Here is a 15,800-nt window from a genome sequence, read left to right on the forward strand (position 1 = left end):
CAGTCATGCTGGAAGGACATAATGAGTGGGGTTCCACAGAGATTAGTTCTGGGACCGGTTCTGTTCAGTATTTTCATCAATGATTTAGATAATGGCATAGAGAGTACACTTATAAAGTTTGTGGACGATACCAAGTTGGGAGGGGTTTCAAGTGCTTTGGAGGATAGGATTAAATGATCTGGACAAACTGGAGAAATGGTTTGAAGTAAATAGAATGAAATTCAATAATTCAATAAGGACAAATGCATCCACCATAGGAGGCAGTAGAGGCATCACAGCTTCATCGGATGATGATGAGGAAATATTAATAAGAGATGTCATCTCCTTGTATGCCCTTGATTCTTGCTCCTCAAAGATCTCCTCCTCTGGCACAGGTGGTGGCAGAGATGGTTGAGGGGAATGGGCCCTTCTCTGCTTCCTCTGGTGGTGCAAAGACTTAGATTCAAACTGTTGACAACAGAATGTTCCACAGGTGGACAGGGCACTAGCTGTACTAGGATACCTATGTACAGTGTGGCCCGCCACCCCTGGGCCCAAAGCCAGTGTTAAGGCTTGCTCCATTGGGATCTACTCATGAAGGAAGTGTAGATCTTGCACTTACTGGGAATGTACACATCTCCCTAACAGCGGAGGCACTGAGAATGCCCATCATTGCTCAGGATAGCCTTGCGGCATGAAAGGCACCTTCTAAATCCGTGGGAGCCTGGCATTTTTTAGCAAAATAACAAAAGCTGACCTTTCAGTAGGGAAAGATTTTAAATTCTGTATATCTATATTTATCTAAAAATTGCTTTTAATTTTTTTTAAAGGAAAAAGCAAAAGAAAAAAGAGGAAACCACTGTTCCCACAACACTATGAAATAACTAACTGTATACTAACTAACTGCTAAATTGAATAATAACGAGAACAGGCAGACAGAAGACTCCATCTCAGGCAAAAGGCAGCTCAGAGAACTGTGGGCAGTTCACCCATGCATCCCCATATAGTCTCAGTTTGGGATGTGTGGCACGCATCCCTGAGGTGAAGAGACACCGCTACCAAAAATCTCCAATCAAAGGTGCAGGTGAACCTGAAATGGAGCATCCACAGGGACACCACTCAAAAAGGAATCTTGTCTCCTGAACTGAAATGTGGGGCTTTGCCCTGGAACCTCCAGCAACAAAACTGGACTGATTTTGAATTTCAGAGGTGGGAGCATTAACCCATTAGTGATGAATGAGGGCAGAAACTGTGCAACAGAAAGAGATGTGTGGCACATTTTATTCATTGTACAGCACCATGCATAGCTTCAGTGCTATCTGAATAAAGATGATAATAAAAAGAAACCTTAGTGAACTTCTGTGAACTTCTCAGCAAACTTGACTTATATTCTATGGTAAAACCACCTGGTAATTTGGCACTCCAGTGCAGCAGACTGGAAATTCTTCCAGAGCTCCATTTGAATTGAAAATGGGAGGCTTTTATGGAATTAAATATGAAACAATCATATAATCAGTATAGTAACCCATGTAATACTTATTTTGCCATTAAATTCCATTTATTTTACACTATCCTCACACTTTCACTTTTTGATATGCCATGGATTTTTTGCATTGATGATGCATAATTACATCATAAATTCTGTTTCTGCTCAAATGATTAGCTGTGAAATAGTTAGTTTTGGATATTTACATTTAGCATCAATGGTGCATTGAGACGAATGCGGGCAATTCATATCTCTCAGGGCTGTTGTTCCTGGCTCTATACACACTCAAGGCTTGTCTTCACTGTATTGTTAGATCAAGGTATAACTTGGAGTTTTACTCCTAATCTGCCTCTGGTCCACACATAAAAATCTCTAGCTTGAGCTAGGTATCTTTTAGCTTGAACTAACTGGAACATCAGGGGGTAGAGGCTAAAACTCAAGTGCTGCTGAAGCTCAATCTAGTAATGAAGTGGAGATGCAGCAACTTGAGTAACAAGAACTCATCAACTGTTCATCTAATCACTCTGTACCACTAATCAAACCACTCTGTGTAACAACAGTTTTGTTGTTTCAAAATGTGGTCACTCTCAGGCTAGGTCTACACTACCCGCCTGAATCGGCGGGTAGAAATCGACCTCTCGGGGATCGATTTATCGCGTCCCGTCGGGACGCGACAATCGATCCCCGAATCGACGCTCTTACTCCACCAGCGGAGGTGGGAGTAAGCGCCGTCGACAGAAAGCCGCAGAAGTCGATTTTGCCGCCGTCCTCACAGTGGGGTAAATCGGCTGCGATACGTCGAATTCAGCTACGCTATTCACGTAGCTGAATTTGCGTATCTTAAATCGACTCCCCCCTGTAGTGTAGATGTACCCTCACTTGATTAAGGCTCCAGTGGAGTAATTTGGGTGTGCTAACTCAAGCTAACGGTTGCAGTGAAGACAAGCCTTCAGGCAGACATCACTGTTTCAGTTTACAATTCAGTTCAAGATTTTAAAGTAATCTACTCATCAGTGATGGGTAGCAATTTTTGTGGCTGCAGATTACACAGAGCCTGGACATTAGTTAACTAAGGATATATTTTAAGACAATGTGTGAATTTGATACAAAAATATAGCACTGACAGATAAACACCATGAGGCATAGCTGGAAAGTTTATGTTAAAAGCAGTTACAAACCACTGACATAATACCTGTAACTTTATTCACTGTGGGTGAGTTTCTTCAATCCTTACTCATGTTGAATAGTACTGTTACTCCTTTTGAACCGCGAGGTTAGCCAAAATTCATTCTTGTGGGTTATTTACATTAGAGGAAGAAATTGGTGATGCAGTCAGGTATTTCTTTGATGGAATCTTGTTTATTTACAAAGAACGTACACAACGTACTGTTTACTTGAACACTTCAAGATTCAAACAGCAGGAGACAGCTTCTATGCTCACTGTTGCAAACCCCTTTCTAGCTAGTATGTATTTAGCCCAGAAGCTCTCTCTCTTAGCTTTTTCTCCGGGTTACACTACCAGGGCTTCTCTGTTCCTTTTCTACTTCTGTGGTGTTTCTGTTCCTCATCTCACACATACAGTACAAAACAGCAATCAAACCAAACCCACCCGTATTCAGGTTTAGGCCATCATGAAACCCCTCCACCTATAGTTCAGATTCCTGAGTGGCCTTACATGTGGTCTGTCTGTGTTTTAGGTGGTGGGTCCTATTATTTCAGCTCTCTCTAAACAAAGGGACATTTAATTGTTCCTTTATTTATCCTAAGTGGAAAGTGGCTGTTATGCTCAGCTCCACTGAGGTTTTACCCAACCCCCAGAATAACAATACCTTAAAGAAGGAATAATCCTACTGAAGTCAATGAATCTATTTGTGGAGCAAGATATTACTCACTGTAAGGCTATCACAGCCTGGCTCCTAAGTAGTCCCAGTTGTTTAACTGGGGATATTTAAGAAAATTCTGCTTAAGTGAGTAAGAGTTGCATGTCTATTTTTCCTTTCTTTGGTGCATTCTGAAGTAAAGACAAATTTTTTAATTACAGCATTTATATTCTACTATAAGCTTAATTCTGCTTCAATTATAAGGCCTTTAGCCTTTATGAGGCAGAAGAAATAGCAATGAACTAGATTTCAGAGAAAGGAGTTTTCTTTATTAAATGTTTGCCATTTGTTCCACGTTTATACAGTCATAGCACTTACTGTGTGAGTACGAAGATTCTGTTACTTCTTTGTTTTTTGCAGTCACAGCAGCATCAGTTAGATCCATTGCGTTCAACTAAAACAAATGGCAATATTAACAGTGTAAGTTACTAGATAATATAAAAGTTAGATTATCTTGCATAGAGCTGAAGATTTGTCATGGATTTTTTTAAAATAAAAAATCACAGAGCATTCACAGTAAATTTAGTAAAAGTCATGGGATTGGGGAAAATGATTTTCATGGTATGAAAATTCAATGCTACTTCTTTAATTATAATATACAGAAATCCTTCCTCTGCCTCTTTTATGCCCCGCTGAGGTGGCACCAACCACCTGCAGCAGCACCCTCTGCCCCAGCACAGTAACACTAATCCAGGCTTGGTGAGGAGGGGAGGTTCCGGGAGGCTGCTGGAGAGTGAGTCTGTCCTGCACTCCTGTCCTGCAGGGCTGGGCTCATTCCCCTCTTTGGGAGTCACAGCACTGCTCAGGTTTGGCCTAACCACCCCTCCATAATCACAGAGAAAGGGCTGAGCTAAATTTGAGTGAGTGGTGCTGCGACCCCAGAGCCAGGCCCAGCTCTATGGGACAAGAGCTACCACTGCAGGGTGAGTTTTCTATCCAACCTCCCCGTTCCCCTCTCCAGGGCCTCCCCTCTACACTGGCTGGCAACCCACCTAGAACCTTTCCCCGCAAGCTTGTCTGACTGAATTATGGTGACTGTCTGCCTCAAATGTGTGTAAATTTCAGGGTATCCAAACATTATTAACAAAACAAATATGAAGGTCAAACATTCTGGATGTTTTGTTTTCTTTGAATAGTCGCACAAGTAGTCGCACAAATCACTCCCTGCTTGACACTGCCTGTGAGACAGTAGGAGAGGTTACTCACCTTGTGCAGTAACTGGAGTTCTGCGAGATGTGTGTCGCTATGGGTGCTCCACTTCAGGTGTGCTTGCATCTTTGCACCTTTGATCAGAGATTTTTTATATCAATTCCCAATCGGCCCACGCTTGCACTCCACACATCCTCGTGCTCTGCACTGAAGCTATTTTGGGTTGCATGGCTAAACAGTTCTCGGCTCCTTCTCCACCACAAAGACCCACTAGGAAGACTCCAAAGCAGAGGGGAAGGAGAGCAGGTAGTGGAACACCCACAGGGACACACATCTCAAAGAAATCCAGTTATTGCACAAGGTGAGGAAACTCTCCTTATTCAAGTAGTGTTCTTGTGTGTGCTCCACTTCAGGTGACTCCTGAGCAGTACCCCTGTTATGTAGGTGGAAGATTCAGAGCAGAGTCCAATACAGGAGAGAGAACTGCATTGCCTAGAGCATCTTCTTTTGCCTCAGGTAACAAAGGATGATGATTAGAAAAAGTATGAAAAGATGACGAAGTTGCTGCTCTACAGATGCCTGCAATTGGTACATCCTTAAGTAAGCCTATAGATGTAGATAGTGTTCTTGTGGACCGTTATCACTCTCAAAGAGGGCTGAACATGAGTTCTGTCATAATCTTAATACAGCCAGAAATGCATTTTGATAACCGCTGTTTAAAAAATTACTGAACCCATGTTTCTGTCGCAATGGATACATATAGTCTAGGAGATCTTCTAAATGGTTTGGTCCTATCTAGGTAGAAGGCTAATGCTCTCCTGATCTCTATGGCAGGGGTAGTCAGCAGGTAGACCGTGGGCCAAATGCAGACCGCCAGATGCTTTTGAACAGACCCTGAAATCATTTTTCCTTACTTATTGTCAATATTGTTATTTTATTACTTTCTCTGGTGTCTGGATCAGGACTATATCTTGACCAAGAAATTTTCACCTTGACAAAAATAATTGACTAACCCCGAATCTGGTATGGAATATGGCTTCTTCAGTAGTCAAGTGTGGTTCTGGGGGGGGGAAAAACTGGCAGGTGAAAGGTTTGATTAATATGAAATTCTAAGGACACCTTGGGTAAAAATCTTGGATGTGCCCGTAGTGACACTTTCTGGTAAATACCATAAATGGGGGGTCTGCTATTACGACTCCCAATCCTCCCCTCCTTAGTGCAGAAGTGATTGCTACCATGAAGGTTGTCTAATCTAATAAAGAACATGTAGCTAGTGGCTCAAAATTGTGTTTCATAAGGCAATTAAGTAGTAGCTTCAAGTTCCAGCTTGGAGTAAGATCTCTTATTTGTGGGGAGATATTCAATAAACCTCTTAGGAATCTTGCTCAAGCTGGATAAGCAAAGAGTGAAAAAAAACCCTACAGGTGTGTGAAAAGCGATTACTGTTGCTAAAGGAACCCTATTGGAATTCAGAGAAAGACCCAATATTTTCAGTTCCAATAGGTAATCCAGTACCCTGGGAAGAGGAGAGTGAGTTGGCAAAATCTGATGACAGTTACACCAAAGATAATATCTTTCCATTTCTGAAGCTATTCATTTATTATTGATTCTTTTCTCTATTCAATAAAATATGTTGTACCTCTGATGAATGGGATATCTCTATTCCTGAGAACTAATGAATCATGTTTTAGAGCCTCAGAATCTGCAGGTTGAAGTGTTCAGTCGTCATCCTGGGTCAGTAGGTGAGAACTGATCGGAAACCTCCATGAAGGGCGAGAGGCGAGTGGGATCAAATAGGGATACCAGACTTGTCTTGGCCACATTGGTCCAATCAATATAGACAGAATCTGGCTTGATCTTATTGATAACATTTAACAGTAATAATGTTGGTGGATAAGCATAAAGAAGTCTTATAGTCCATGAGATGAGGAACATGGCGAACAGCGGAGAGTAACAGAGTCTGCCTGGGATCTGTCCAAGACGAGGCACACTAAGTGCTGCATTAGGGGGGCTGTGTTGGTGAGTATCTGAGTGTCTGTTGTGGGGACAGTTTGTCAGTTTGACCGTGTGCTTGCTTGATTGTTTGAAAAGTGTGAATTGGGAGTGCTTTGTTCCTGGTGGGTCTTGAGTGGGCCTGACTGTTATAAAAAGGCAGTCAGCAGCAAACCAGCTGAGCGGCAAACAGCGGAGGCTAATAGAGGGAGTTTTCCTGGGAGTTCGCCTGGGTAGAGCGCACTGAGGCTTTAATCTTGCGGGCTTCTCTGAGTAGTTACTGCAACAGCTGAGGAAGCTCTTAGAAGGAAGGTAATATGGAAGGTGAGCATTCAGCTGTTGTAACCTGCACAGGTTGTGCCATGTTTGTCTTTCTTCCACAGGACAGAAGCGACTTTGTCTGTACAAAGTGCAAGCTGGTCTCCATATTGGAAGAGAAGGTTCGAGGTCTGGAGAAACAAGTATCAACCCTGCGCTGCATAAGAGAAAATGAAGATTTCCTGAACAGATGTCAGGATATGCTTCTACAGGCACAACATTCTGAAGAATCAGAGCAGGCTGCGCAGCGGGGACAGAGGGACGGTGAAGAAATTTGGCGACATGTGACCTCCAGAAGAAGAAAGAGGAGCGTCCATATACCAGCAATGGAGATACAGGTGAGCAACCATTTTCATATTCTCTCCACAAGTACTAATGTGGAGAGTGGACTAGATGATACATCTGAGGGAAGGGAGCAGAAGGACACTCCACCGATTGGAACGCATGAGATGCACTGTCCTAGGGATGGGGGTTCCATGACCACCACTCCCAAGAGAAGGAGGAGGCTGGTAGTGGTCAGGGACTCCCTTCTCAGGGGGACTCAGTCATCTAACTGCCGCCCCGACCAGGAAAACTGAGAGGTCTGCTGCTTGCCAGGAGCTAAGATTCATGATGTGATGGAGAGACTGCCGAAACTCATCAAGCCCTTGGATCTCTACCCCTTTCTGCTTCTCCACGTGGGCACCAATGATACTGCCAAGAATGACCTTGAGCGGATCACTGCAGACTACGTGGCTCTGGGAAGAAGGATAATGGAGTTTGAGGCACAAGTAGCGTTCTCGTCCATCCTCCCTGTGCAAAGAAAAGGCCTGTGTAGAGACTGTCAAATCATGGAAGTCAATGAATGGCTAAGCAGGTGGTGTCGGAGAGAAGGCTTTGGATTCTTTGACCATGGGATGGTGTTCCAAGAAGGAGGAGTTCTAGGCAAAGACGGGCTCCACCTAATGAAGAGAGGGAAGAGCATCTTTGCAAGCAGACTGGCTAACCTAGTGAGGAGGGCTTTAAACTAGGTTCACCGAGGGAAGGAGACCAAAGCCCTGAGGTAAGTGGGGAAATGGGATACTGAGAGGAAGCACAAGCAGAAGAGCGCAAGAGGGGAGGACTCCTGTCTCATACTGAGAAAGCAGGACAATCAGCGAGTTATCTTAAGTGCCTATACACAAATGCAAGAAGCCTGGGAAACAAGCAGAGAGAACTGGAGGTCCTGGCATAGGAACTATGTCAAGGAACTATGATGTGATTGGAATAATAGAGACTTGGTGGGATAACTCACATGAGTGGAGTACTGTCATGGAGGGATATAAACTGTTCAGGAAGGACAGGCAGGGCAGAAAAGGTGGGGGAGTTGCATTGTATGTAAGAGAGCAGTATGACTGCTCAGAGCTCCGGTATGAAACTGCAGAAAAACACGAGAGTCTCTGGATTAAGTTCAGAAGTGTGAGCAACAAGGGTGATGTTGTGGTGGGAGTCTGCTATAGACCACCAGACCAGGGGGAGGAGGTGGATGAGGCTTTCTTCTGGCAACTAACAGAAGTTGCTAGATTGCAGGCCCTGGTTCTCATGGGAGACTTTAATCACCCTGATATCTGCTGGGAGAGCAATACAGCGGTGTACAGACAATCCAGGAAGTTTTTGGAAAGTGTAGGGGACAATTTCCTGGTGTAAGTGCTGGAGGAACCAACTAGGGGCAGAGCTTTTCTTGACCTGCTGCTCACAAACAGGGAAGAATTAGTAGGGGAAGCAAAAGTGGATGGGAACCTGGGAGGCAGTGACCATGAGATGGTTGACTTCAGGATCGTGACACAAGGAAGAAAGGAGAGCAGCAGAATACGGACCCTGGACTTCAGAAAAGCAGACTTTGACTCTCCCAGGGAACTGATGGGCAGGATCCCCTGAGAGAATAACATGAGGGGCAAAGGAATCCAGGAGAGCTGGCTGTATTTTAAAAAATCCTTATGGAGGTTTCAGGAACAAACCATCCCGATGTGTAGAAAGAATAGTAAATATGGCAGGTGACGAGCTTGGCTTAACAGTGAAATCCTTGCTGATCTTAAACACAAAAAAGAAGCTTACAAGAAGTGGAAGATTGGACAAATGACCAGTAAGGAGCATAAAAATATTGCTTAGGCATGCAGAAGTGAAATCAGGAAGGCCAAATCACAATTGGAGTTGCAGCTAGCAAGAGATGTTAAGAGTAACAAGAATGGTTTCTTCAGGTATGTTAGCAACAAGAAGGTGGTCAGGGAAAGTCTGGGCCCCTTAATGAATGAGGGAGGCAACCTAGTGACAGAGGATGTGGAAAAGCTAATGCACTCAATGCTTTTTTTGCCTCTGTCTTCATGAACAAGGTCAGTTCCCAGACTGCTGCACTGTGCAGCACAGTATGGGGAGGAGGTGAGCAGCCCTCTATGGAGAAATAAGTGGTTTGGGACTATTTAGAAAAGCTGGATGAGCACAAATCCATGGGGCCGGATGCGCTGCATCCCAGGGTGCTAAAGGAGTTGGTGGATGTGATTGCAGAGCCATTGGCCATTATCTCTGAAAATTCATGGCGATTGGGAGGGTCCCGGATGACTGGAAAAAGGCTAATGTAGTGCCCATCTTTAAAAAAGGGAAGAAGGAGGATCCGGGGAACTACAGGCCAGTCAGCCTCACTTCAGTCCCTGGAAAAATCATGGAGCAGGTCCTCAAGGAATCAATTCTGAAGCACTTAGAGGAGAGGAAAGTGATCGAGAACAGTCAGCATGGATTCACCAAGGGCAAGTCATGCCTGACTAACCTAATTGCCTTCTATGAGGCGATAACTACCTCTGTGGATGAGGGGAAAGCAGTGGATGTGTTATTCCTTGACTTTAGTAAAGCTTTTGATACGGTCTCCCACAGTATTCTTGCCAGCAAGTTAAAGAAGTATGGGCTGGATGAATGGACTGTAAGGTGGACAGAAAGATGGCTAGATCATCGGGCTCAACGGGTAGTGATCAATGGCTCCATGTCTAGTTGGCAGGCGGTATCAAGCGGAGTGCCCCAAGGGTTGGTCCGGGGGCCGGTTTTGTTCAATATCTTCATTAATAACCCTGGTCTACAATTTTTGAGAAGTCATCCGCTTCAGAGATAAAATGTGCTATTTATTATGTATTTTGATGTGCTGAATTCAAATATGACAATTAAAACAACTGATTGGCTACTAAGATATTTAAGTTTTTACATTTTATGTCTATGTATATTTTGTAGATAGTAGAATTTTAATCATAAATTGTAAACCTAGGTCTTTCCATGTGTTTATGGTTGCTTTGCATGATAATATTTCACCTGTCCTGTTTATGTAACACTTTAAAAATCAACAAAAGGGTTATATAAATAAAATATATTACGAAACAAAAGGCAAAAAACTATTATGTACATAGTTTAGTCCTATTCAGTGTCTACTCGGCGCTTCTTGGCTTGTCTCTTGTATTCATTAAATGGAGCATCTCTTGTCACTGTCCAGCAATAGTCTGCAAGCACTGATGGGCTCCATTTGCCCTGATAGTGTTTCTCCATTGTTGCAATGTCTTGGTGAAATCGCTCGCCGTGCTCGTCGCTCACTGTTCCACAGTTCAGTGGAAAAAAATCTAGATGAGAGTGCAAAAAATGTATCTTTAGTGACATGTTGCAACCAAGGCTTTTGTATGCCTTGAGGAGGTTTTCCACCAACAACCTGTAGTTGTCTGCCTTGTTGTTTCCGAGAAAATTTATTGACACTAACTGGAAGGCTTTCCATGCCGTCTTTACTTGCCACGCAGTGCATGGTCAAATGCATCATCTCGAAGAAGTTCACGAATCTGAGGACCAACAAAGACACCTTCCTTTATCTTAGCTTCACTTAACCTTGGAAATTTTCCACGGAGGTACTTGAAAGCAGCTTGTGTTTTGTCAATGGCCTTGACAAAGTTCTTCATCAGACCCAGCTTGATGTGTAAGGGTGGTAACAAAATCTTCCTTGATTCAACAAGTGGTGGATGCTGAACACTTTTCCTCCCAGGCTCCAATGACTGTTGGAGTGGCTAATCTTTCTTGATTTAGTGGGAATCTCTTGCACGACTATCCCATTCGCAGAGAAAACAGCAGTACTTTGTGTATCCAGTCTGCAGACCAAGCAAGAGAGCAACAACCTTCAAATCGCCACAAAGCTGCCACTGATGTTGGTCATAGTTTATGCACCTCAAAAGTTGTTTCATGTTGTCATAGGTTTCCTTCATATGGACTGCGTGACCATCAAATTTTGAGTGCAATGCAGAAGTTATCTGCACTGTTCACACAAGTATGAGGCATCTCTGCTCACTTTGGCTAAACAGAAATGTGTCCCTTTGCAAAATCAAACACTGACAAATAAGAGACCATGACAATGTATGATTTCTAGAGCTGATATAGGGCAATTTGTTCAGCAGAGTGATGTAAGCTTCGTTATGATTGCATCATCCATGACTTCTAGGAATAACATGATGCAATTCATATCATGTATGATGCAATACCAGCTTCAGATTGCATCATTCATTGTTTTGCCTAAAAAGCAAGTACTGTCCTAACCCAGTCATAGATTTATTTATAGATCCAGTCAAAGATTTATTTTAGTCATTTCTGGTTTAAATTGAGATCCCTTCCCTTTATAACTCACTTATCCTCCGCCATTCCCAAGTCAAGGGTCGTATATACTGACCCAATAGCATATCTTGAAAACTAGAGCCAATCAATAATTTTAAGCATCATTTTCGTTCTCAGTGACCCAGAATTAGTAAAGTTTGACTACATTTATTTCAGAAACATTTTGGCTGTAGAGCAGTGTAATCTGGAGGATGGCATGGACTGCACTCTCAGCAAGTTTGCAGATGACACTAAACTGGGAGGAGTGGTAGATATGCTGGAGGGTAGGGATAGGATACAGAGGGACCTAGACAAGTTAGAGGATTGGGCCAAAAGAAACTTGATGAGGTTCAACAAGGACAAATGCAGAGTCCTGCACTTAGGATGGAAGAATCCCATGCACTGCTACAGACTAGGGACCGAATGGCTAGGCAGCAGTTCTGCAGAAAAGGACCTAGGGGTTACAGTGGACGAGAAGCTGGATATGAGTCAAGAGTGTGCCCTTGTTGCCAAGAAGGCTAACGGCATTTTGGGTTGTATAAGTAGGGGCATTGCCAGCAGATCGAGGGACGTGATCATTCTTCTCTATTCAACATTGTGAGGCCTCATCTGGAGTACTGTGTCCAGTTTTGGGCCCCACACTACAAGAAGGATGTGGAAAAATTGGAAAGAGTCCAGCGGAGGGCAACAAAAATGATTGGGGGCTGGAGCACATGACTTATGAGGAGAGGCTGAGGGAACTGGGATTGTTTAGTCTGCAGAAGAGAAGAATGAGGGGGGATTTGACAGCTGCTTTCAACTACCTGAAAGGGGGTTCCAAAGAGGATGGATCTAGACTGTTCTCAGTGGTAGCAGATGACAGAACAAGGAGTAATGGTCTCAAGTTGCAGTGGGGGAGGTTTAGGTTGGATATTAGGAAAAGCTTTTTCACTAGGAGGGTGGTGAAACACTGGAATGGGTTACCTAGGGAGGTAGTGGAATCTCCTTCCTTAGAGGTTTTTAAGGTCAGGCTTGACAAAGCCCTGGCTAGTATAATTTAGTTGGGAATTGGTCCTGCTTTGAGCAGGGGGTTGGACTAGATGACCTCCTGAGGTCCCTTCCAACCCTGATAGTCTATGATTCTATGACTCTGTAGCGGGGTGGTCCCCCGCTCCAGCCTGGAAGGGCTTAAAACAGCCCTGGGAGAGGGCTGTGGCAGGGGAAAAGCTGGGCTGATTGGGGAAGTGGCTGCAGCAGGGCCATGCCCCAATCAGGCCTCAGCTGGCCTGTATAAAAAGGCTGTGAGCTAGAGGTCCAGAGACACACTCTCTCTGCATTCAGAGAGAGAAGGGCCTGGCTGCAGGGAGCTTAACCAGACATCTAGATTGGGAGCAGGGCTGGGGAAGGGCCACAGGAGTTGGGAGCTCCGGCCTAGGAAAGCCCCAGGCTTCAGGTCTGGTAAGGCCTATTAGGTACTGGGTTGCAGGGGGCAGCCCTTGGGTAGGCAAAGGCGGCAGGTCCAAACCCCTTTGCCTGTGATGAGTGGCTTATACTGCAGTCTGCCCCAGTGAACAGGGGCTAGATGGAGACTGGGCAGTAGCCAAGACTGAGGCAAAGTGGGGATAGTGGGTGGGGGTTCCCCTGGGATTGGGAGACCCAAAGCTGTGAGGGGTTATTGCCAGGGGACAACACCCCAGACAACAGGGCACTGGGTCCGGGAGGGGCACTGGGGCCAAGCGGTAGCGGGACACTGGCCTGCACAGGGCGTGCCAACAGCTGGAGAGCTAATTCCCAACAGAAACCAGCAGGAGGCACCGCAGGGGTGAGTCCCACTGTGTTACAGACTCCTATGAATTAGGGAGAGCCCCCTTCTGTGTTGGCTGCCGCAGCAAACAGATCGACCTCCAGGAATCCTCAGGCTTAAGAATATCTTGCGGAGGACACCGGAGTTCAGTTCCCATTTGTAATTTAGAAAGAAATGTCTGCTGAGGTTGTCTGCCATGAATAGTCTGAATAGTGTGAAGGTAAGAATCTGAGATGACTATTTGGTTGGCTATGCACCAGTTCCTGAGTTTTATCGCTTCAGCACAGACAGATGGGGAATGTGCGCCTCCCTGACGGTTTATATAATACAGCCACATTGTCTGTCATTATCTTTAATGACTTTGACTTGATTAGAGGCAGAAAGCATTGGCAAGCATTTTTGACAGCTCTCAATTGCAGAAGATTGATGTGGAGAAGCTGCATTTTTCCTGTACCTTGTGATGTCCCAGATGTACCCTTCCAACCCAAAAGTGAAGCATATGATGTTATCACTACGATAGGGGGAATGTGCAAGAACACAACATCTGCACAGGTTTTGGTTGGGTCCTTTCACCAGTTGAGTGATTATAGTTCCCATTGGGGAACAGCCAGTAACCTGCCTAGACTGTGTTTGCTTTGCTTGTAAACAGTTTGAAGCCATCTCTGCACACCTCAGAGATGTAATGTGGCATGCTGCCCTACACAGATGCAAGATGATGTGTCCCAGCAGTTGAAGACAATCTCTTATTGTTACTTGAGGACTGCTCTGAGACTTTGATATGAGATTCACTAGTATGAGAAATCTGCTGGACGGCAGGTATGTTCTGTTTGTCACTGCATCCTGGGAAGTGCCTATGAAATCCTGATGCTGTAGTGAAGTCAAAACAGACTTTTAATGTTCATTTGAAGGCCTAGACCAGGGGTTGGCAACCTTTCAGAAGTGGTGTGCCGAGTCTTCATTTGTTCACTCTAATTTAATTTAAGGTTTCGGGTGCCGGTAATACATTTTAACATTTTTAGAAGGTCTCTTTCTATAAGTCTATATTATATAACTAAACTATTGTATGTAAAGTAAACAAAGTTTTCTAAATGTTTAAGAAGCGTCATTTAAAATTAAATTAAAATGCTGATCTTACGCCACCAGCCTGCTCAGCTCGCTGCCAGCCTGGGGTTCTGTTCACCTAGGCCAGCAGAGGGCTGATTAGGGCCTGCGGCCGGGACATCAGACCTGGGGGGAGGGGTGTTTCAGGGGTCAGGGCAGAGGGCTGGGGGAGGGGGTTCAAGGCAGAAGGCTGGGGTGTGTGTGGGGAGGTTCAGAGATCAGGGCAGAGGGCTGTGGGTGGTGCAGGGCAGAAGGCTGGGTGTGTGTTGGGGTGTGGGGGGTTCAGGGCAGAGGGCTGCGTGTGTGGGGGGGTGCAGGCCAGAAGGCCGGGTGTGTGTTGGGGTGGGGGGTTCAGGGCAGAGGGCTGGGGGATGTGGGGGGTGCAGGGCAGAAGCCTGGGGTGCTCAGCTCGTGGGGGTGCTCCCAGCCCCCTGCTCTGAGCGGCTCAAGGCAGGGGGCTGGAAGGGATATGCCCTGTTCCACTCCCTTCCCCCAGGCTCCGTCCCTACCTCTCTCTGCGTCCTCTACGGAGCTGTGTGCATGCTGCCGTTCTTCCCCCTCCCCCTCGCTAGGGCCATCAGCTGATTGGCCAGGGATGGAGAGGAGGCGGGGCTGGAAAGCACCACGCTGGGGGAAGAAGCAGGGGAGGGGGAAGCTTGGCTGCCACAGAACCAAGCTTCTGTCTCCTGCCCCCACAGGGGAGAACGATGGGCGGGGGGGCTGAGTGAGGCTGGGGGCCGGGACTGCGGCAGGGAGCTACATGCCACTCAGAATCGGCTCACGTGCCGTGTTTGGCACACGTGCCGTAGGTTGCCGACCCCTGGCCTAGGCGGTGAAACAGGGAACATGTGATCTTTACTGAAATCGACACTTCCTGATAGAATCTGTCAACCAATGGTCTAGGTATGGGAAAACAATTATACCCAGACAACACAAGGGAGCGGCAACTACAGACAGAATCTTCGAAAATATTGGCTATGAAGATAGGCTGAAAGGGAGCACCCTGTATTGGTAGTGCTCCTTGTTTATTAGAAAACAAAGAAACCTCTTTTGTGAAGGATGAATAGTGGCATGAAAATATGTCTGGTTTGCAACTCCTGACCCAGAAATCTCCTATTTCTAATGAAGGAATTATTGCTGTAAGGGTCACTATTCTGAATTTTTGTTGCTTTACATATTTATTTAGAGACCTGAGGTCTAAAATTGGCCTCCATCCTTTTTGGGGATCATAAAATACTTTGAATAGAATCTCCTTCCCCAGTGTTGCGCAAAAACTGGTTCTATTGCTCCTAAACTTAGAAGAGAGGTCACCTCTTGCTCTAGCAATTGATGGTAAGACAGGATGAAGAGGGAAGGGGGCGGGGAGAAGTAGGAGGGATAGATTTGAAATGGATAGTGTAACCAGATGTTATGGCTTCCAAAACCCATTTGCCTCATGTTATATGCAGTCAGGACTCACAGCCTGCAACAGAGGTAGTCTATGGGCAGCGTC

At 45.3% G+C, this 15,800-nt stretch overlaps 1 protein-coding gene across 1 annotated transcript in view; it reads right to left on the reverse strand.

The window, feature by feature from the left end:
* The window catches only part of DNAH14 (dynein axonemal heavy chain 14), a 530,612-nt gene that overhangs the window by 238,700 nt on the left and 276,112 nt on the right, over positions 1–15,800 (reverse strand). The window contains 1 exon segment of the mRNA XM_065589985.1: positions 3,664–3,739. Coding sequence (XP_065446057.1) covers positions 3,664–3,739 — 76 coding nt within the window.

The sequence above is a fragment of the Chrysemys picta genome, chromosome 3 (assembly GCF_011386835.1).
Source record: "Chrysemys picta bellii isolate R12L10 chromosome 3, ASM1138683v2, whole genome shotgun sequence".
Classification (NCBI taxonomy): Eukaryota; Metazoa; Chordata; order Testudines; family Emydidae; genus Chrysemys; species Chrysemys picta.